The sequence below is a fragment of the Acanthopagrus latus genome, chromosome 13 (genome assembly GCF_904848185.1).
Source record: "Acanthopagrus latus isolate v.2019 chromosome 13, fAcaLat1.1, whole genome shotgun sequence".
Classification (NCBI taxonomy): domain Eukaryota; kingdom Metazoa; phylum Chordata; class Actinopteri; order Spariformes; family Sparidae; genus Acanthopagrus; species Acanthopagrus latus.
Window position 1 is genome coordinate 11626753 of NC_051051.1, and position 23699 is coordinate 11650451.

A 23699-nucleotide genomic window follows, 5' to 3' on the forward strand; every position below is an offset into this window, starting at 1 on the left:
TGTAATAATGATAATGATGGTCAGGTTGATTCGAAAACAGTCTTGAGGCACATTTAAGTTTAAGTCCTCTGAGTTTAGTGTGATTTCTGTGTGTACTCACCTTCTACCAGCTGGTCAATGTTAGCGATCTTCTTGGTGCCGTCCAGGGTGTAGATAGTCCGGACGCCCTGGGGCAGGTTGACGTTGTCGGACAGGGAGCGGGTCAGGTCGGCCAGCAGCGCGTCGAAGGTCCGGAACCGGTCCGTGGAAATGGCGTACACGATCCCGTTGAAGTAGCGGTCCCCGTTGCGGTAGAAGCGGACCTTCTTGGCCCTCTTCTCCAGGGTCAGGGTCTTCAAGGTCCGGGTCCGGTACAGGCTGCAGTGGGCGCTGTGCGTGGGGCTCGGCACCCCGTTCATCTTGGCGCTGGAGCGGCCGTGCCTCTGACCTTTGTCCCGCTCGTCGAAGTGCTCCATCTCCATCTCGCTGCCGAGGCTCACAAGTACGGCTGTACTGTCTGCGGAGGGGGGAGAGAGCGAGAGAGAGAGAGAGAGTGGAGGTGGAGGGCGAAAACAGGAGGAGGGAATGCGGGGAAAAAAAGTTTTGACAACAGAAACAAATTTTAAAAAAAAAAAAAAAAAAAAAAGAGGAGAGGAGAGGCGCAGAGGGAAGAGCGAGCGAGCGAGTGAGCGAGGAGAGGGGTTTGGAGAAGAAGAAGAAAAAGAAGAAGACAGCCGGTGTCTCCGTCTCTGTCTCTCTGTCTCGGTGGTGTACCGTCTCAAAATAAACCCCTAATGACAGATTAAGTGCTGTTAAGCCGAGCGGTGGACAGCATGCTTCATGACGACCCAACGCTGTCAGTTCAGAGTGCGCCGCCGTGACGCGCAGACGGATGGAGAGAGAGAGAGAGAAAGAGAGAGAGCCAGTCACGAATCGATAACAGCCTGCTATTAATTCCCCCTCTCCTGATAAATATTCAGAAGCCCCACGCAACAGCAGCCTGAACGGGGTGTGTGTGGGGGGGGGTCGGGTTGCGCAATAAAACCAATTCACTGTAACAGCACATAAACAATAATTAAACATGGGATGTACTGTTTCTTTTTTTTTTTCTTTTCATACTTTCTCTTCAGATCGAGAGGCGTGGATGGTAAACAAAACAACGAGAAAACGTGTCTGAGGAACAATGGCGCACATGACAGTTTTGTTTTATTTTTTCTCTCCCTTTAAAGAATTACGCACGAGCTGATGGAATTGACAGGCTTACCCACGCGAGCAATTAACGCTTCTGTGACGGTCACCTCCAGAGTGGCTGATGGTTTGGATCCCGGTTAGACGTGAAGGGAAAAGAAACGAAAGCAACAAAAGAGAGAGAGAGAGAGAGTTCAGTGAGCAGCTCGCTGATGGTGTTGTGATCCTGTCCTGGCTTGCAGTGAGCTCCCCCCACCCTCTCCACCTCGCTGTGCGTCCTTTTGTTGTCCGAGTTGACGTGCTCCGCCACCAGCAGCAGCAGCAGCACCAACACCAGTATGTGTGTGTGTGTGTGTGTGTGTGTGTGCGCGCGCGCGCGCTGAGGAGCTGGACTGGGAACTGACTTGGCAGCAGCTGCTGCCCACCTCCCATTCTCTCTCCTCCTCCTACCTCCTCCTCCACGTCACTCTGTCGTGATTTCCATTCAGCGTCCCCCAAAACCCCTCATTAGGATGTGGACCCACGCTTCTCACCCGTGCCGTGGGGTGGGAGGTGGGATGCTGCTGGTCCTGCACGCCCCCCTCCCTCCTCCCAGCCCCTGAGACAGGCTTTGGCTGAAGGGGGCTGAAAAGATTGATGCTGTGATGCTTAATTAACTAAAAAAAAAAAAATGACTTTTTCTTTCATTTCTGGACCTTTCCACCACTAAAAACACATTTCTGGAAATGTCTCTGGTCACTGTCATCACCCACGATCACTATTCAGACTTTGACTGATCTATTTTCAGTTCACGCTTCATCTGATACACGGCTTCACGCCTGTGAATGCGGAATATAGTCTGTATGTTCATGTGTAAGGGTTAATCACTACACATTAAAAGCCTTGAGACTTTAAGCTCGGAGCAGCATTATCTCTAACCCACAAGGATATTCGCACGTGGGATGTTAAATAACGCCCTCTCTGCTATGCACCGGGGGTCTCGAGGCAGCTAAAACCTACACTGAAAAGATTCAAACTATGCAGAGCAGCTTTCACTGCTGATCCAAGTATGATTCTTACTCATTCTCCATTTCCCTTATTCATTTCTCGTTTGAAGACTCAATTAGCAGCAGTAGCATGGGGGGGGGGAGAGAGCACTGAGGGGCTGTAGAGGATGCTGCTGTCTCATTATCAAAAGCTTGATTCCCCCCTATAGGCACTGAAGTTTGTTTTTGTATGTGACGGCAAGAAATGGTCTCTCCGAGCAATGGAAGAGATAAAGACCACTGACCTACATCCCAGCCTCCGGAGACCACCCAATTCTGCTCGATCATCACTCCCTGATGAACAATATGCCTGAATGTGTGTGCATGTGTGTTATCTAGCATGTATCTGCGCCAGTGATGGTGAAAGTTGCAGCCCCAGCCTCTGAAAAGTCATTCTCTCCGCTCTTATTGCTATTAACTGCAGCTGCCGTTGGCTAGTTAGCTCAGTTAGCTGTGCATTTAGCAGTGCAGACTCTGAGCTAAAAGCTCCAGAGCGGTATTGGTGTTTACACTGCTAGCACATGAGGTTTAGACTGGGACGGGCTGGTGCTAGCTGGATTATCTTGCCAACTTCCGTAGATATCAACTCGATATATACACGTCATGATGTGAGCTGTTATTTCTTCACATTCTGTTGATAATTTTTGATGTATTTTTTGAGTGCTTTCAACTTAAATTAATATGTATTTCACCTTAAAAGATTGACCATGTCATTGTTTTTGGTATGTAAAGTAATTTAAAGCTGCAATATGTAAGAATTGGATCGGTGTTGAATTCACACTCTGAACAATAAGGGGACAACATATCACCAGATAAATTGCTAACTGCTGCCTGTAGCTGCAGTTAGCTAGTTAGTTCAGCTAGTTGTGCAACTAGCGCTCGTATTAGCTGATTCTGTCCAGAAAGGTGTTGTTTATTATTGGTGCATTTCTTGAGGTGCAAAGTGGCTCAAGGCTAGCTGGTTAGCATGCTAGCTTCAGCCTAAATAAACTTTCACGACTGACTAAACCAAATGAACAAACTGATCTTAAAGGACAAAATGCTTTCATACTGTTTTAGTTTACATGTGGCGGACCCTGCCACCTTTCTAGCCTCTAGACAGTGCTCCGGAGATATTATTCTTCTCCTCTGAGAACAACTTGTTAATTTAGCTATGGTAAACAACAATATTTCTGAATTTGTATTACTGCCTCATTAACATTGTAAATATTAAAGTACTTTGCAAAAAACTACATAGTGCCACTTTAAATTTTGAATGTTTTAAATTAAAGTTTTTACATATTGCACCTTTACTGTTTGTTTTTAAAGGTCATATATTGTAATACTGTCCAGATAATCTAATCCAGAACATATCAGACATTTTAATGGTCTAATACTGTGTGTGACTGCATCTTTTACAGCGGCCTCCGTGCACAGACCTGCTCTTTTGAATAACGCACCTGAGTGTGCGACAGTGACAGCAAGAACACACATCTCTCTCCAACTCAGACCGTTCTGTTTTGGGGAGACACACAGACAAGGACCCAAAGTGTGTCATGAACTGAGGCCCAGACAAGGTGTTCCTGTCTAAATTGATCCAAAAATAGAGCACATGTGGGGGATGGATGGTGTCTTAAGAGCAACGTAAGAACGATGGAGGACACGGTGAAGGGCTTTAAAGCAGGACGGTGGTCTCATTTCTATTCTTATTGCCCAAGAATTTGCAAGTCATATCTGATGTTTGTGAGCAGCCACATATATTTGAATAAGTAAACAAGGGGAAAAATGAATTTGTGCGACTCACTGTCTCACAGCACAGCATCTGACCAATTACTGACTGGCCCAGATAACATACGATATGGGCTTGGGAATATTGTACAAGCAATAAAACAGGCGCAGTTCTTTATAGAGGTCATCTTTGCTCCTGAAGCATGACTCGGCAGTTTCCCGAGATTCAACTGACTCCTCTATAAACAGACGGAGGATTTTGGCATTTGTGACCTAGGCTCTTAAAGTAACTTTGCGAGTCCTTATTTTATTTTATGTTATTTGTAAACGAAACCATAATGAGCACATTTAATGTGGATCGGACAGTTTTATTATCCACCATCCTCCAGAAATGACAGAGAATATTGAGATTAGTTTTTTTATGTATAACACCTTCTCCCAGTGCCACAAAAGACATTTAAAAAAAACAGAAGTAAAACACATTTCCGTGAAGTGAACATAATAAAACACAAAAAGTGGGAGCTCATTAAGATGTGAATAGATAGGCCAGCGATTCACATCGTGGTGAATCCCGTCTGGAATCACTCCGAGAATTAAATCCGTCTTAATTTCACAGCCCATTTACGAACCCACCCCCTCGTATTTCTTTACAGACGCTGCTGTACAAAGACACTTTCCCATTCTGACAGTAATCGCTGCATCTTTTTTCGGTTTTCTTTTTGGACATACACTAGATTGCTTGCAGCACGCTCACGGTGAGTGAAGAGAGAAAGAGTCATCTGACTTAGTGTAGGCAGTACGTGATCCAAAGTGTTTTGACAGATACTGTAGTGATTTGTCACCACGTTTCACCTGTCAGCAGAAGACATCTGGTTGGTTACCCCTGCACTGCGTGATTCATGGGCAGGCAGGCTGCAGCACAGTTGGGCTAATATGAGCTTGTGCATGAAAGCTAGAGAGTGGGAGAGCTGTAAATGTGCTCACTCTTTCAATAAGGCAACACGAAGTGGCTATCTTTAAATTAGGTCATTAATCTAAGACAAACAACCTGTCACAGCACAGCACGACCATATGAGAAAATATGTGTGGACCCGTAAAGGGAAAAACACACACTGAAACAGACTTCACACTGTGCCGCACCAATGACTGTAGACAGTAAAGTCAATACCAGCGAACACAAATTAAAGTCTCCCAGGGCTGGAAATCAGAGAGTTGGGATTTGGATTGATGAGTTGGTTTTATCAAATGAATGGAGCGATAGCGGCTACGTGAGACAGAATATTTAGAGATGCATTAAAATGTCTTAAGACGACAAGAACCCTATCGTCTACTGTATAGAGTTGTGTGCTCAGATTTTCCTAAATGCTCCCAGCAATGTTCAAACCCAGAGAAATCCATAACTTTATTTAAGGTTGTGGTGCAAACAAGACCAAATGTAGTGTGAATAAAACTTTTTTTAACATTCTATCAGTGTTTGCCAGTTTTGTTCCAGTTTTTAATCCATCTCAAATGGAATCAAAAATGTCTAAAATGGGTCACTTAATACACTTAGACGGCCGTTGACATACCTGAGCAATTCAGGGCATCTTACTCAAGGACATTCCAGCTGGTCCGATGCCTCTTGGCATGAGGGCACGATCTCTGCCCTCTCCTAGTTAAAGGGGCAGATCCCCTGTCACTACAAAACACTGGCAGTGCCGGGCTCGGACATGAAAAGCTGTGGATAGGTATTGCATAATTCTCTCTCATGAATTGCTCATTGCGTGTGACCTCTTTGTCTGAAAACCCAGTTTTGGGTCACAATCCGTGAGCTAATTAATATGACATCACAGCCCCTTAGAGACCCATCGCTGAACAAGATGGGCGAAGCTGAAGGGACGAGACAAAAAGATGAATTTATGCTGTAAGACCATGTCCTGTGTTATGAAATATTGTTTCAATTCACTGTTTTTTCAGGCTGAGAACAACTGAACCCGTCCTCCACACCTCCTCACACACACAAACAAAAAAAAGCTTCTGGCACTTTTCTGTTCACTACTGCATCTCATATGGATGCAGTTTTCTTACGCCCACACTCCGAAAGGCGGTCAGTGGGTGGCACGGGGGTGACTAGTTGCTGCGTGGACGTACCGCATACGGAGCAATTTGTGGACGTGATGCTGCTTGCGTAATTCAAGTCGTAGGAGGCGCTTTGGAAAGAAAATAGCGGTGGCACCAGAAATGTCAGACTCAGCAGGCTTCTGGCACATGAGGAGATGACCTCACAACACTAAGCGCCTGCAGTATTCCTCCCTTTGAAACATTAGCCACAAACAAAGGAAAAGGGTTCGAAAAATATTAATGCCGGGTTGATTAAACATCCCGAGTGAATTGTTTCCAGCCAAGGAAATGTTAACAAAGACACAGGAAACTGAAGGATGTAGAAAGTACAATGGAGTAACATCTTTATAAAAAAAACAAACAAATAGGCTGTGACACCAGGTTGAGGTTAGGGATTGTGCTTTAGGTAGTGCTTCAGGGTGGGTAACCTGCTTCCCCTTTGGGATTTCTTCTCTTCTCTTCGCTCAGCTGTTGCTCCAACACCACCACCTCCTCCTCCTTTCACACGCACCCCTCCTCCTCCTCCTCCATCTCCTCCATCGTCCTCTCTCTCTTTGCCTTTCTTCGAGTCAGCCTCTGACTTCCTGCTGGCCTGCTTCCCTCTAATGCAATCAGAAAAATGTAGTTAGCGTAGCGAGACCAGTGTGTTTCAGAGAACTAAAGTTACACCAGATTTGTCAATTCAAACCCTGTAGCTATGAGATCATGAGAAGATGCATTTTAAAATATATCAATTAAATAATTCTGAGGTTATTTGTCCTGCGTGATTTCTTTTTTTCAGCTACATTTAGCACACTGACTGCTTACTAAATCTGATACCAATACAAGATTTTTGAATTGGATTTTTAGAATATAAGCTCTGTGGCAAACCTTTTATTTATGATATTTACAGGTTTATTGATTTTCGAAGCGTAAATTAAATCACCATAAGTAAAAAGTTAGACTATAAACAGAGTGAGGTCGCATGACTTAAACCTCACCACCACCAAGTGTCTTACTACACCATTATTACAGTATACACATTTTTTTTAAAATGATCTACAAGCTGTAAAGTTAAAGAATAGAAGAGCAGTTTGTTAAGTTAAAGTCGGCCAAATAAAGATGGACCAGTGAGCAGATGAGTCTCTCTATTCTGTACGATGAAATGAGGTATTTCAATGTCATAGAACTTTGGTGACCACAGGCTTACTTTATTGACTTGGAGACGAGAGAACTGGATGCGCAAACATTCAAAGTGATTTCCAGGTTTTAGGAATGCAAACTACCCCACTCTGTAAGCGGGGGGGGGGGCAGTTGGCAATTGTTGTTCAATATTTATATTGTACAAGTAACTAATGTGTAATTATTGGACCATATCTTTTTCTTTTGGTCCTGTATATCATTAGTGTCTGCATGCTGTTGGACATGCAAAGCGACTGTGGATCAGAGTTAGCCTTCTGCTATTCAGGCAAAATACCTTAAATATATACATATATAACATTTTTTACTGTCCCTTGTAAATAATTTAAAAAATGCATTCAGATGCCACAGAAATGCATAAATTCAAAGCTGCAGTCATGTTTGAGGCCATTGTTAGTTCACTGCACAAATACTCAAGTTGTTTTCCTCCATCACCTGGAGGCAGCGTGCCTCGCTCACCTCCTCTGCTTGCTCTCTGGTGCCCTCTGTGGCTGGGTGGAGTACTGTCTTCTTTGGCCTTCAAGGGTGGAGGAAAGCTGTGGGGTGGTGGACACAATTGATGGGAAATTAAAGCCTGGCACGTGAACACTGTTGTTAAGCTGTGTGCATATGGATGTGTGTGCTTTAGTGTTCGCAGCAGGCAGGAAGCAGGCACGTGCTACTTTGACTGTAAAAATGCTGATAGAGAAATGTGGTCGAGTTTTCTTGCAGCTGCATTCGTTTCGACCCTGCAGGAACCGGATTTGCTGCGGCAGAAGGCAGAAAGTCCTTGACTCACTTTTTTTTTCTTTACTTGATCTGAGGCTCACCTATTATATAATGAAGTAGAACAGCACCAGAGGATGAATGAGAAATCATAACTGGGTCTCAAAGACAAGCACTATCAGAGTGCATCACTCTACTATCTACACTGTATGGTCTCTTTGTTACACTTAACCACAACAGCTATTATTCTTCACTCCGACATAATCGTAAATATCCAATGATTAGCAGGCAGGTTGGTTTGAGAGCTCGAGCACCGTTGTAGACGTGAATGAAAGGAAACGCTTACCTTTGCAATTTCTGAAAGGTACGCCCGCCTCTCATCGTTGGTTTTATGAAACGCCTGAAAGAAACAGAAGGGCAATACTGTGACATTTTGACCTGTCGGTTATAATCCGTCTGCTCATGGGTGTAGAGCTTGTTCCATGTTCGCTGGCACTGTGCATTAGGAGCGTATTTCAAGGAGGTCTTCAGTGTTAATGAGCAACAGATTAGAACGTGGATTACTGGCTGCACATGCCGCACGTTAAACCTTCATTCGACTAATATCTTGCTGTTTGCAGAGCAGAACAATACACAAAGAACGCCAAGTCGCCGAACTAAGAGCGTGTTGGCCTAGTCGCAGCAGCACGAAGGACGAAGGTCAAGGGGTTTGCATCAGTGGTTGTTAAAAAATAAAGAAGGCAAAACAAAACTATCAGACAAATCTTTCTCAATCCTCTGCTAATAAAGGTGATTTGCAGCTAAATGATTTCATCTCCTTGAACATTTCTAAAGCCATTTGTCTGAGAAATTCTAAAACTAGACACTCTGACCTCTACACAAGAATGCGTATGATCCACACCTTTCCCTCCTGTTCGATCCCGAGATGGCAGTCCATCAGCTGACTCTGCAGGTCGGACTTCTCCTCGGTCAGGAGCTTCAGGCGCTGTTTCAGTGTGTCCTGCCGCCAAGCGTTTTCCGTCAATTAGCAAAAATTCACAACAGTAGGCCCTGAAGAGTAAAGGTGTTGCGCTGCCGATGTGTAATTACGGGTCAATTTGTACGAGAGCTACCAGTCTACGAGGATCAGACCACAACAGAATAGTTAATGCAGAAAACATGCAGCATAACAATGGATTAGGCTCATACATTATTCAATAACCAGCAGAACACATTACAGCAGCTGAGCTTACATGGTAAGGCTACAATAGATTCCTTGCAGAGCAGTGAGACTCGCAACACTTTCTTTCCTCTTGATGTTTCCCATAACAAGCAAATCTTGTCAGCTTTAATGAATACCAGGGCAAGCAGGGTTTTTAAAGAAGCAGCGTTATGTACGCATAATATGAATTTTTAATGACAATCAGTTCAATGAACATGTGCATCTGAATTTGGGCAAACGCATGAATGCCTGTGCTTTGATTGTGTTTATATACAAATAATAGTTGTAAATGGCCGGAACATTTTTAGGACACGAATTATCTTTTACTTTTCAGGCCAATCATACAGATTACAGTATTTCCCCAAACCTCAGCAAACTAATGTGATTTTTAGCGAGGAACATGCTTGACAGGGCTCCAGGCTGCATTGTCAGTGTCTTCTCATCTCGTGACTGTAGTTACTGTCATCGACTGACTACACAGCGCAAGACATGAGAAAAATATGACATGCTAGAATCCAGAAAGACGCAGTAGATGCACTATCTACAGGGGGCGCCCCCTCATTTTTTAACTGACAATGCTTTAACCTGCTTGTTAGCAGCCATTGGGCAGCCAGGTCCTGCTGTGTGTTTGGCTAACAAAGCTAACGGCTAACTGAGCTAAACACATGGCAGGTCAGAGAGTTTGTTTTCAATGTAACTTGAAGCTTTAAACAGTGAACACAATATGACAATGTAGCAACACATGAAATGTAACTGTGAAATAAATGTACTGAAGTACTTCAGCTGCGTATAGTTTGGAGCTGAAAGTACTTTGGATGCTTATATTTTAACTAACAACTGTGTATTTATTAAAGAAGCAGCACTTTGACTGGGAGAGTTTACGTTGAGATGTTAAGCATTGTTTTTCAGAACAGCTCCAATGGTAATTTTTCATTTTATTTAATCAGGCTGTATCTCTGATGGCGGATGACTAGCCTGTGCAAAAATGTAACTATTTTTAATGGAATATTGTGTTTTAAATGCACAGTATGTAATTTGTGCCGTCTGGGGGCTCATCAAACCGAAACAAAAGAACATGTGATCACAGGAGCCATTTTCTTCATTGTTAAACAACCACCACTGCGGATGAAAATCTGTAAAGGTGAATCAGGCAGAAATGTTTATGGACGACGATTTTTTTTTTTTTTTTTTCAGATCTCCCACCCCAGTGTCATACTACATAACATCTGATTGCAAAGCACTGACTTTTTTTTCCCCACAGCAAAGGGTATTTACCAACCCAAAGCACATGTCATTAAAGCAAGAGCGGCGCTAGTACTGATGCAACAGAATGTATCGGGGGGGAAAAGGTCAAGCTATTTTCTCCGAAGCTGCAGACACGGATCTCTTGGTCTAAATATTTACTCACCACACTAATTACAAACTATCGATATTCTTCTCACTGTCCAGCTTACCATCACGCTCACAGTTTGTCTACAGTTCTTCACTCCACAATCTTCCTGTCACTCCTCTGATACACTAATGAGCATCTGCTAGTTCTGCCTTAAGGCACACAAACACATTTTGACTGCACTCTGCAACATTTCAGTGCATGGTGTGCATTCATGTGTGTGTGTGTTAAAGCGTTGTAATTAGAGTGCATTACTCTCCCATGGTTTGTAATCCTGTGATTACAGTGCTGTGATTAAACTCTGGTTTGTTCAGCCTGCATCAACTGGAGGATGGAGAGCAGCTGGCATCACAATCCTCTCTGTCCTGTCTGCTCTCCCTCTCCTCACCACTCTGCGTCTCTCTGGCTCTCTCTGCTGGTCAAAAAAAAAACCCTCACCAAATAACACCAGTGCAACAGAACACATGGAGAATATGAACATGTTTGCACTCACAACTGGCATGTCATCGTAAGACCGGATGGACGCCAACCGATCTGTGGAAAACAAGAGAGAGCATTATGTGTGCATGCAGTGAAACACTAAGAGATTTTGTCGTCTTCATTTTTATTCATAAATAAGTTGCTGGTTCACATTAATAGAGGTGAAAGTGATGGTCAACTTTAAGTCTCTTCAGGGGCTCCCCATTCTGTACTTGTCAAACAGCAGTTGATTCAAATGAGGTAACATCTTTGTTTGATCACTGACTGATCATTAAAAATTTGTAGATTTTGTATTTTCTTAGTATATCACACCATGTATGTAGTCCAGTTCTGGGTGCAAATATCCTTTGCATTCTCTTGCTCTTATCTGTAGTTGAAAGAGTAAACTTTGTTTTGTTTTTCCATTTTTGTCTTGTTTCGTTATTATATATCATTCAATCATTGCCTTTCCCTACCCCTTGAGTTGCTGTAGCAAGTAAACTTCCCCAGTGAGGGCTCCATAAAGTTTTATCTATCTATCTACTGAAAACGTTTTTTTCTTTCATTTAACCTGAAAATAAATTAAAAAAAAAATACTCACCCATGGGGTTTCCTCTTAGGTCCTCCAGTCTCTCGTGAATGAGCGACATCTGTCTCTCCAACTGTCCATTTAGCTCGATCTGTGTCTCATACCTCGTCTTCCACTCATTTTCTGGTACATGAGGTTAAACAGACAGCAGTGAAGAGAAAACCAGTTGATATATCAGCAGCAAGCTTGAGATAGACCTGTGCTAGGGTGACATCTTCAAGGTGATGGATAGCAGCATGCCTATATGAATATAGATGTTATACATTATACACTCTATAAAAACACATAAATGTTAGCTTACCTTCCCCATCAACGCTGTGCAGTCTTTCCTGCAGCTCACACATGGTACTCCGCAGGTCAGACACCGACTCCTCAAGCATTTCTCTACAACCAAGAAGATGCTCTGTTGTGTTTTTTGCAGAGGAAATCAACATCCCTTACATTTATTCGCTAACTTAAATATACAAACTCACCCCATTTCTCTCTCCTGCTCGAGTTCTGCCTGCAGTCGCGCCAGGTCGTACTTGCTGTAGTCGCTACCCGCAGACATGTTTTCTGCAGAAACTCAACGCAAAGTTTGTCCGTCGGCGTTTCCATGGATACCCGTTGCCTACTTCCGGGTTCCTAGGGCGGTGCCAGACGTGATGGCGCCGATTTGCGGGAGGTTTACAAATAAAAAAATAAAAACGTCCTCCTCGGTTTTGACACGACACAACACGAATAAATAACTCTTTATTTAAGTGTTTTTTTTCTACATACAGTAAAATTGCTTTGTGAGCAGACGTTTTATGAAGCTCATTTCGCGGGTAATTAGGCCTGAAAATTGACTTCCTTTGTAAACAGACCTCTTAATTTACCATCCAGCATATAAATAACTTCCTCTGTGATGGCTCTGTCAATTCAGTACATTTGTGCTGGGAGTTAAATAAATATTGGATGCTTTGAAAGTGGTTGCTTATTTATTTTTTTGTGAAAATGGAGAACAAGGACAACTAATGCTACAGTAATAAAGAAAAATAATTGCATAACACTTCCTTAGATTACTTGTGAGTAAAGTTTATATAATGGCAATATCTGTATGACTGCTTAAGAAACATGAGATTGTTAATCAGCTAGATGTGACTGTGGCTGACAGGCACATTGGGTAAAAACATTCAGAACAGTATGTTAGCACTGGTAGTGTAAGTCTCATGTATACACATTGTTAATTAAATTTTGTTTAGCCACAATGACATGCTCTTAAATCTCTGAAGTTTAATGGATCCTGCTCCAATCTGTTAGACATGTAGGAGCTCAAATCTGGAACATGGACTTAAGTCAAAAGATAAGCTGCTGGTTTCATATTGCGACCCCTGCTTTGGATTCAGCATTTAAGAAGCTTTGTTTTAACCTAACATCTGCTGAGGGTAAAGGACCTTACAGGATACTGAGTCACGTTACATACAGTCCATTAAATGAGCAATGACAACACAATGTTACATGACATATATGATATAATCATATTATCTTTATTTACCAAAGAATTCAAAGTGGCATTGTAAAAACTGAACTTAAGCATTAAATAAGTAAAGTCACAGTTTTCCTACCAACGCTATTCCCCTTTAGGAAATACATTTCTATATTAACTGCAGTTAAAAGTAAAATATGTAAAAATTCTGACTTCTTGAATGAAATTTCAAGAAGGTAGCATTTCTACTTCATCGTCACAGAAACACTGGAGGTCCTTGATCTTCCACGTTGTGTTGTGCTGCAGGGGTCCACGAGGACACTCAGCTCCCCTTTTCACCCCTCTGGATGGTGTTTGGAGTCAGCCAATGGCAGCAGCTGAAGGAACATAAACACAAGTGAATGATTTCATTAAAAGGAGGCCCATGTTAATGTCATCCTGAACTATTTCCAAACAATTATCTGTTACAGCCACCTGCATCTCTGCAGAACAAAACACACAATCATCTCAGCATCCTCATGAAACAACTGCCTTGAGAGGAAAGTCATTGACTACAGTCCCCAATTTTGTGTTGGCTTGTTACTATTAATGTCTCAATGAGCCAGTAAAAAAAAAAAAATCTGAAATCATTATTGTGTAGTCCTTTATTCTGGGGTCAAAACTGGAGGTCCTGTTTCTGAAATCAACCAATCAGCTGAAAGACAAAAAAACATTTCCTGTTTTTAATTTTCACTTCCTTTTTTCAGTCAAATACAGTATTTATAAACTCTTTGTTTATGTTATCAGTTTTCCTTATTAATATTTGAAAATGGTTCTGATTTCAGAATGAGATTACACAGATATACCTAATCTTTTACATATGGATGATATACATTGACTTTATTTCTTAATAACAAAGCTTGCAGTTTCCAATAAATGAATAATAGAGTGTAAATGTTGTTAAATGTTTGGAGAATTTTTAAGTGATATTCCAGGGGCTATTTTTAAGGTTTTCAAGAAAATTAAAGCCTGACCCATTATCTGTTCTATGTTGCAGGTTCGTGGCCACAGGAGATTCCTACAGGAGCATTGCCAACATTTTCTGTGTGGGAATTACTACGGTTTCTGACATTGTTCCTGCCGTGGTCAGTGCCATCTGGGATCTCAGTGTGTGTGGTGATAAAATATAAAATCACACTCACAGTCCATACAATTTATCTGACATGAATATTGAACTTGAGGCTTTGAATAAAAGCTACTGTATGAACACTGATGCAGGTAAATGACAGTCATCTTTCACATTGGGAATAAAGTAAGCTTGCATTGTGCAACATTTGAGTGACTGCAAGACTTGTGTACGTGTTGTTAAGTGCTTAATTTGGTCACTGGTAAGCTGTAGACAGTGCTGTGTATGCTGACACTGATAACTATGATGCAGTAGAATTAATAAAACACTTAACCTGAAAATTCCTGTGTCCATCAGTCCTGGTTAGGGGCTTTAGCTGTTCCTGCAAAAAGAGAGAAAGGGAACAAAGCAGAACATGATTTCTTTTAAGGTCTGGTGAAGGAAAGAATAAATCCCTTTTATTAATGAATTCTTTAAAGACTGATTCACACATGGTTGCAGTAATCACTTGTGTATGTTATTGGTCTAACTCTAAGCAACAAACAATCCAGGAGAATTTCATGCAAGGCTGGTTGCTGGTCCCTTTCGACTCTCCCTGATCTGTATCATTTTGATTTTGTTTATTTTATTTATAAGATTACAAGAGTGGATTAAAGAGTAAATGTTATCATTACATGTTGCTCACTACCTTCATCACTAAGTTACTCTGAAGCCAAATTACTCTTACACAGTCAGATTAAACGTATGGCTATCACAGTATGTGTAAAATAAGGATAAGGATGTACTGAAACTATGAAAATCAAGGCCAAACTTAATATTAAAGTTAATGTTAGCCTACGCCAATTGTTAGCTGCTAGCTGATTAGCAGCTAGGTTATCTTTGCTAAAGTCGCATATACATACACATCTCTTACCTGATCAATTTGAGCCAGCGATTCTTCACATCTGAACGCATCCGAAAGAAACAACTGCCGTTCCTGCTCGAATGAGGACTGGTACAAAACACACCAGCATCTTGAAATACAGGAACCTTGACCTTAGCCACTTGACAGCGGAGGGAAAAGTTGATGACGTGACGTCACATACGCGACATGTAGTCTTTCTCATCGTTTTTTTTTCTCTACAGCCTTTAACTGAACAATTGCACAATAAACTATCAAACTCCTGACGTGAAAAATATCATTTAAACCCACAAACATCATTTGTGTAATCCAAGGCATAGAACGACTGGGACCAGAAAATAATTACTTTCTGTCCATTCAATCCCATGTATATTTTACAATCCCAGAGGTCCCATGGGGTCCACCGGATGGGGCGGGACTTCGCCATGAGAGTGTGTGGAACATGCACTCGAGCTCAGCAAATCCACGTGTGTGTGTTTGTGCTTGTAATCAATAGACAGATTTTTCATTATATTTTGCTTGTTTTTGTCACTATAATGAACATTCCTCAAACAGTAACATTTAAAATGTGCAACTCATACCATGCTTTACATTATTATTGCCACGTTCAGGCAGCTCTCAACATAGCTAGCTTTTACTACACACAAAATATTTTGTCATACGCAAAAACACACCAAAATATTCATACATAGTTATATACAATGACAAGCTTAAAAAGATTTACAATCATGTAGCATTAAAAATATACAATAAAATTAAATGGCACCTTCCCTAAAAGCTTATTCAAATATTTTCACCTACGACAAGACGCTGATCAATCAGTCTGACAGGGCCTGTCAAGCAGAACGTTAACGTCCTATTCCTTTTTCTTTTCCCCCTCTTTCTTCTGCTCTTCCTTCACATTTGTCTCTGCTTGATGTTCCACTTTCTTCTCCTCCTTCACTTCACCTTCTGCGGCCTGTCCACTCTGGCTTTTTACCATGACCTTGGCTGTCTCCTTGCTTGTAGTCTTCAGGAAGGCTTTAATGCCCAGGTTGTCAATGTTGTACGCAGTCACCCCGACATTGACCACTGACTTGAGAGCAGTGTCTGTGGCTTGGCCTGCATCATTGCCGTACCTTTTCAACACGGGTAACATGGTGGAGTTAGGGAAGAGGGATTCGGTGAAGGGAATAAATGAGGGTGTGCACAGAATTATTTTATGTTCTCATTCACATCAACACACTAAAGGGTCAAGAAAAAACAGTCACATTTCATTTTGTAGCAGTTTTATTAGTAACAAACCAGAAAAAGGAGGCTACAGATGGTATGAACAGCAAGAGCAGCACCACCCAACACAAGCAGACATGAGGCTAAAGTTAACATACCTGTAGACAAGCCCAGAAGGACACGCGATCCCATAACACTTTATCGATCCACATATAAGCGAATTAAAGCGAGGCAACTCTGTGTTAGCGGTTGGATTCGCTATATTGAGGGTTATTTGACTTGATCTGAGTTAATAAAAGAGCATGCACGAAAGGGTTGAGCAGGGTCAGCTGTTAGTTCACAAGTGTTTGTCTTTCCTTCGCCCGTGCAGTCATATGTTTCTTGACAGCTTAAAAAGACTCTCTAGGCCCTTAAATCTGAAATAGATAGGAAGAAGGTGTGAAAGCAGATCAGTTTCCCAGTGTACCAAGAAGAAAGGAGCACAGTAGGAAACTGCAAGGCTGGTTTTTGTGATCCAGAACAGTTCCAGTGTTTGAAGGGACCAAAAAGCTGCAGAAATAGGTTGGAAATAAGATCGACAGTATATAATGAAGGGGCAGAAAAAGGAAGTGTCAGAACTTACTTGTGCGTCACTGTCAGGACAGTCTCGTTTGTAACACTTTTGCCCACAAGCTTTGCACCCGTCTCCAGGCTAGACCAAACTGCAGATAAACCTGGTTCGGATGTAAATGAAAAAATTGCCTGAGAACTAGAAAAATACTCGGACAGAAATCTTTAAAGGGGGACTATGTGTCTTTGTTGAGGTATAGCTGGCTGTCAACAAAAACATACATATATATATATGCACATCCTATATTTCAACAACATACAGAGCCTAAAAAAAGCATTCACCTACTTAATTGTTTCCGTATTTTATTGCTTTTATAAATGGAATCATGGTTAATTTACAAAAAATATATATATCTTTAAATCTCTGGTTAATTAGTACTCCTGGCTACAGTCACACAGTCAAGACAAAATAACACTCCAAGCAACTCCATGAAAAGGTGACTGATGAGACCAAAATTGAGCTTTTTGGCCATCAGTTTAGATGCTTTGTTTTGCAGAAACCAAACACTGCACATCACCACACCATGAAGCACGGTGGCGGTAGCATCATTCTGTGGGGATGCTTCTCTGCAGCAGGCCCTGGAAGGCTTGTAATGGCAGAGGGTAAAATGAATGCAGCAAACTATAGAGAAATCCTGAAGGACAACCTGATTCAGTCTCAACTACCATCTGAGTGAGGATTTATTTTTCAATGACAAGACAATGATCCGAAGAATATAGGAAAAGCTACAGAGAAATGGATTAAAGATAACAAGGTGAATGTTCTGGAGTGGCCGAGTCAAAGCCCAGACCACAGTCCAATACAGAATTTGTGGCTGGACTTGAAAAGCGCTGTTAATGCCCGATCCCCATGCAGCCTGACAGAGCCTGAGCAGTTTTGCAAAAAATAATGGAGTAAAATTGCTTTTTGCGTTGTCTATCTTTTGTATATTGACCATGATTCCATTTATAAAAACAATAAAAGGGGGTGCATACTATTTATAGGCACTGTATGTTGTTGAAATACAGGACTTCTAGATCGGCAATGTATTGTTTTTGTTGACACCCAGCCATACCTCAAAATACATCCTCTATTTTTAACATTAATGCAAACATATTGCTTTGAAGTCGATATTAAACTCATGCTAGCTCTTTGTTTTTGATGCCTAGTGCACCTTCAAGCAAATATTTAAAATTCCAAAATGTGCCGGATTAGTTTTTAGATTAGTTTTATTATGATTTCATGATTGATCCTGACATTTCCGGTATACTGGTACACACCTTGTACACTGCTGGCTGCCACAAACTTTGCTCCATCCAGGTTGGATGGGCCGCCATCTTTGCTCTTCTTCAGAGACTCTGGGACCAGCTTAGCGCCATGCTTCTTCACATGAGGTGCCATCTTCTCTGCTACGTGTCCTGCCACCGTGCTCACTCCGTTAACTGTAAATATACACAGTTAGACAGTAGATCCACACATAGAGGTATGTAGACTAACGCAACACACTCTTGATACTATAAATTTGGCGCCAGAAAATTTACTTTATACTTAAAAACAGTCACTTTTACCAAAATAATTCTTGAACACAGTATCTTTTCTTTTACTTAAGTATGACTTTTGGGTACTTCTCACAACAATGTTTAAGTTCTCACCCAAAAATTGGCTGACTCGCACGGCGCCCCCTGTGGCCTGTTTAGCCGCTTGCAGACCTTTGGTGACACGGGGGCTGACCTCTGAGGGAGTTTCCTCAGGTGTCATGTGTTCCCTGATCTTGGCTGCTCCTTTATGAATGGCCCTCCCAGTGGCCTCTGCTCCTTTCACAAACTCTACACTCAACTTCGCAGCTCCTAAAGACAGAAATATTTAGGGGGGTAAATGTATATTGGCAATATCATTGTTTTGTTTCCAAAATATCTACTACAGGTAAATGAAGGTGTGGTTGGAGAACTTTACAAAGCTAAACAGCGCCCTCTCCTGTGGATTTATGTAAATAAAGCCACTTTTACTGTATAAACTGTGTCTAACACTGTAGCTTTGATTTCCTTCATTAGGACTTGCACAAACAAACACACCTGACAAGATTCCTTGAGCCATCTTCTCACTCCACCCAGGAAGTGGTTGTTTTTCCTTGTCTGTTGTCGGCACTGTCAGTCCAGTTTGCTCTTTCGGTGGACCCAGGGGAATTTTCTCACTCAGGTTGATGATTTCTGACCCAACCCCCTCTGGACCCTGTCAAGGAATCCATTAAGACATTTATCAAGGAGAGGAACTCAGTAAGATGCTTTCAAAATGTGTGTGCACCCAAACAGGCAGCTTACATTCCTGCCAGCCATGACTAAGCTGGTTAAGAATGTGTTTACCTGCAGCATAAAAACTATTTTGTTCCTCCTGAATTTTCACACGACAAAAGTGACACATAACATGCGTCAGAGGCAATCATGTGTAAAGTGTGAAGAGCTTGATCACGTTAAAAGAAACAGATATCTATACACACCCAACATTGTATTTGCTCCATACTGACAATAAAGACTGACCTGGATCCTGAGCTCAGCGAGCTGCGTTAAGAGGTCCTTAAAAGTCTCCCGGTCTGCAGCAGGCAGTTCAGAGGACAGCACTATGCCAACAAAGGACCCTGGCGTCTCTGCCAAGGTGTCAGGGAACATGAAGATCCCAGAGTTAGCCAATAGCACTGGAGTGTCTGAGGCCAGTGGGTACAGCCAGTCACACACCTTGAAAACGCAAAAGACACAAAATAAGGTGGATGGTGAAGGCCTCGAGGTCACAGGTCATCAACCGTCTTTCTCCACAAATCTTTTTTATCTTAAACCATGGCTAAACATTTTCAGTGCAATTGATTCGCATATTTAGCATTTACATTTGGTCAAGTCAAATTACTAGCACAAGTATAGGTGTACTGTGTGTACTCTACAACGGGGGATGCTCTTTCCTTTGTGTTTTAACAAAGTAAAAGAGCAGTTTCATAATTTTGAAATTGGCATGGTATAATAAAGTATTTCTTCACAACCTAACTATAATCTAATTACACATTTTGCCAAATTTAATCAGGGCTGATTATAGTGACTCATTTTTTGCAGTATGATCATTTTCATTTAATCCATTCCGACATACAGTAAGTGGCAGCTTACTGTGAGGACAGAAGGTTTGTGTCAGCCTCTTTCCTTTCAAGACACAAAAATGCAGTGATATATCCCAGCAGGCAAGTATTCCTTTGTGACCCATTAACTTCCCCTCTCAAAGACACATTAGGGGAGTTTAGCACCATCAGGACTTTCGTCGATCAGAGGCAACATTAAAACCACTGACAGATAATGTGAATAACATTGATCATCCCGTTACAATGCAATGTTCTGCAGGGAAAAACTGGGGTCCTGGCATTCACATGGTTGCCACTTGACCTGCACCACCTGACCATGTACAGCCCATCATGGCAACATCACTCCCAGCTCAGTCATCCACACGGACAGATACAGACTCGCTTGCTGCATGGTGCCACTGGTATGCCGCCTGACAGAATGACCCCTGTGAGGGCACAGGGCACCGACCAGCGGCACAACAGAAGCGCAGAGTCATCTGTTAATGGGACCATTGTCTTGTTGGGAAACAAAGCAGGGCCAGAAAACAGGAGAGCAGCAAGTCATGGGTTGCGGTGCAATATGCAGAATGACATAATACCCTCTTTGTAGTAGTCCCAGAACAAATTATTTTATATTTATCAATTCTATTGGCATGCTTGTAGAAATGGAGATTAAGCAATTCATTAGCATAGAGACGTAGTGAAAAGTAATACTACCCAAACATAAAGGGGAAGCCACTGTTTAGGAAAGCTAAAAAGGCATTGAAAGCAAAAACATTTTAAAGCGCAATTTCCTTTTTTTTTTTTAAATGCGCATGTTTGGTCAATCACAAAGTGGACAACTGATACGGGTATAAGATTACATAAAGGAGGCAACACCATCATTTGTAAGCGGAACATTTCTATGACTAGTACACAGTCTATACATCAACATAGTCAGTCAAAGTTATACAACTGGTCTAGTGGTTTCACTGACGCAGCTTGCTGTTCGCACCTTCTCACCGTCAGAGCACACACCCATCATTGCTAAAATACCTACACCCACAACGGACAGATATGTAATTTAACATACTGCATGCTTACATGTAGAAATACAGAGGGTCTTCCAGCGGTGGCATCCTTGCTCTGGGAATCAAACGTTATGATACGAAGGTATCCCGGATGAGACAGGGAGGTGACCTGTCCGCCCGGGGCCACAAAAAACATCTGCACCCCAGAGGGGATGAAAAGCAGCTCGGCTCCATCTCCTCTGGCTCCAGTCGCAGGACCGTAATCCAGGCTGCGGTGGCCGACTGTTGGCTGCGGTGTGTACGCTGGTGGCTGGTCCCCTGTGTTAGCCATTGCTGTAGTTTCTGTTACAGGGTCAGTGTGTGTGTGCAGAGCAGCAGGGGGAGGAGGCCTGGCAGGGGGTGCTGTCGGGGCTGGGGTTTTGTCCTGAGTGGTAGCAGGTATGCTGGGGTAGAGATGATGGACAGAGCTTTCGGGAGGCTGGCTGTTTGGTGCCAGGTCTGGATAAAGATTAGGAGGAAGATCCATCAACAGGCGGCCCCTCTGAGATTCTGTTGTGGGCTGAGAGGTCTCCAGGTCAGACAGGTGGGTGGTGACAGTCCTCAGAGTGTCCCTCATCCTCTGCTGAAACTGCCTGGCAGTGTCCCACACAGCACCCTTCTGTCTCCCCCCCCCCAGTGGGGACTTCAATTCCTTGGGTAAGGTGCTGCTGACCCTTCCTGTAATACTCCAGGGCCCCATCTTTATTCCCAGCCTCTTCAGCAGCCAGCCCACGGCTCAGAGAATGAAACGCCAACTCGTACTGGTCCTTGATGAGCAGCAGCTCAGCAGGCTCAGCCATACCGAGGACTGGACGGGATATAGGGACTATAAAGGAAAGAAAGAAAGGAGAAACCCAAGAGTTGTATCTCCAAATCTAATAAAAGGTATACAGTGACACAAAGCAACACTAAAGATGATTCATTGGTTGTTGCGTGGTGTTTTCTTGTTGTCTACAACACATAAATAGTAAAGACATACTAAGCATGATGTGCTTGGGTTTGGAAATGAAAACAAACAATCAACTATGTTTTCCCAAGCACATGTAAAAGTTGATCATAAGTATATTTAACTGTATATTTTTTATATTAGGGGTTGACTAATCTGTTGTTGTTTTTGTTGTTTGTTTTTTTTGTTTTTTTTTTTTAAATGAACAAAATCAGTATTTTGTGTCCTTTATTTTAATTTGCCAACTAAATAAATTACTTTTTAAATTGCACTGCTCTGGCTCTGATGCAGCATGTAATCTGCAAAGTAATTAACAGCCTGTTCCTGACTTCAGTTATCAAAAGAAATGTAGTGGAATAATAACAACAATACAAAAATATGGTGGAGTCCACATTTCATCACTGTACAAGATTGTTTATTGTTGTATTAATCTATACATTAAAAAAAAACTTTAGGAAAAACTGCATAATACACCTTTGCATATTGGGTTATTAGACTACAGGTTTGTTTTTCTTATATAAACACTTCAGTTAGTTGGATTAGAGTTTTAAAAACAACATGTTTAGACATAAGGCAGGTGTAACGAGGAAACGACAAGCTGGTGGCATTCCTGACTGACTTCCTTAGTATAGTGACAGAGTAGATGAGCTAGCCTGAAAAAAATCTGTCACAGGTTGTTAATGACCTGAAATGCGAGCAGACCCATCAGGTTTTACCTGTAACAACCAGCCTGCGTGCGAGTCTCCTCAAGAAGTACGTTAAGTTACTATCTAAAAAGTTTCACATTTAAAAAGGTACCAGTTCACACAAGTGTTCCTCCATCTCAACAACGACTTTTAAAACAGCAGCCTTCTCAGACGTGTAGACCGACCACTGGACAACGAATAATACAGTTACAAGTTCAATGTGGCTTACCTTGACGGGTAGAACTTTAATGTCTTCGCAATACGCAATAAAATACAAATACAAAACAGTGAAAAAGGACGCTGAGAAAGCTCAATTCAGTTTTCGACAGCAGTTTTCCGACAGTTTTCGTGAATATGTGCACTCACGTCAAAAACACTTGACTTGAAGTTCCCTCTGTTTCAATCTGACGCTCCTTCAGCGGCTCAACATGACGTCAAACCACCCGGACTGACGTAAGAGGCTTCCGACGAAGACTTTCAAAAGAAAACCCAACGGAAATGCGTTATTATAGTAAATAATACATTATTCTGAAGGATTGATTGGTTGATTGATTGATTAATTGATTGATTTAATTATCATGTGTATTATACCTTATATATTGATTTATTTTGCATTTTGCAGACATGTACTACATGTACTACTACTATGATTATTTATATGCTATAATGATTTAAGTATGTATTTACCAGCATCCACTTACCCCTCACCATACCTATCTACATATTCAATGTCTGAATTGAATAAATACACTTCCTTTAAATGTGGTGATATGATTGATTTTCTATTCACTCTAACCTATAATCTCAGGGACAGTACATAAAGGGAGATATGAAATCTGAGAAATCAAGCTTTTACTTAAAAGTTTAGGGCTGAATACAGATAAATAAACAGAATAAGGTTGTCATCATTTATACAGATTTTTTTTTGTTAAGATTGCTTTATGAGTCAAGGTTTTCATGGAAATGATTTTTTCATAAATACATGTATATAAATGATGAGGTGATTTTTAACGGGGTCTGTACAAAACAAGCATGTTCCCTTTATTGTCCAAAATATGATTTGATCTGTGCATGAAACATTTTACCTTTATAAACATTGTTGTAGCTCCAGTAAAATGCATATTATGCAGCCCTAAACATATTTTAATGAT

At 41.7% G+C, this 23699-nt stretch overlaps 3 protein-coding genes across 10 annotated transcripts in view; all 3 read right to left on the reverse strand.

Annotated features, from left to right (window-relative positions):
- The window catches only part of dclk1a (doublecortin-like kinase 1a), a 53816-nt gene extending 52325 nt beyond the window's left edge, over positions 1–1491 (reverse strand). For 5 of the 6 annotated variants that reach the window (XM_037120034.1, XM_037120033.1, XM_037120036.1 and 2 more), the window contains exons 1-2: positions 1244–1491; positions 101–496 (exon numbers count right to left, since the gene is read on the reverse strand). In XM_037120034.1, the coding sequence (XP_036975929.1) occupies positions 101–461 (361 nt within the window). In that variant the 5' untranslated portion in view covers positions 462–496; positions 1244–1491. Of the gene's footprint in view, positions 1–100; positions 640–1243 lie in introns of those variants that run through there. The other variant, XM_037120037.1, reaches the window with a different exon arrangement.
- Positions 1492–6319: 4828 nt separating this feature from the next.
- ccdc169 (coiled-coil domain containing 169) lies at positions 6320–12150 on the reverse strand. Of its 3 annotated transcripts, none has more exons than XM_037119204.1 (9): positions 11996–12150; positions 11824–11906; positions 11535–11645; positions 10968–11008; positions 10863–10886; positions 8785–8883; positions 8230–8283; positions 7638–7714; positions 6320–6601 (listed from the first exon to the last, which is right to left on the reverse strand). In XM_037119204.1, the coding sequence occupies exons 1-9, from the start codon at positions 12070–12072 to the stop codon at positions 6388–6390; spliced, it is 780 nt and encodes a 259-aa protein (XP_036975099.1). In that variant the 5' UTR covers positions 12073–12150; the 3' UTR covers positions 6320–6387. The 3 variants fall into 3 exon arrangements, with proteins under 3 accessions (XP_036975099.1, XP_036975098.1, XP_036975100.1); XM_037119203.1 differs by having other exon boundaries at positions 10863–10889; XM_037119205.1 differs by lacking the exon at positions 10863–10886.
- A 3348-nt stretch (positions 12151–15498) lies between these two features.
- sparta (spartin a) lies at positions 15499–23612 on the reverse strand. The gene is given in 9 exon segments (XM_037119201.1): positions 15499–16093; positions 16807–16897; positions 18054–18215; positions 18426–18620; positions 18846–19002; positions 19308–19502; positions 20951–21550; positions 21552–21742; positions 22778–23612. Coding segments are annotated over 8 exon segments (1827 nt in total). The 5' UTR covers positions 21717–21742; positions 22778–23612; the 3' UTR covers positions 15499–15831.
- Positions 23613–23699: the final 87 nt, after the last annotated feature.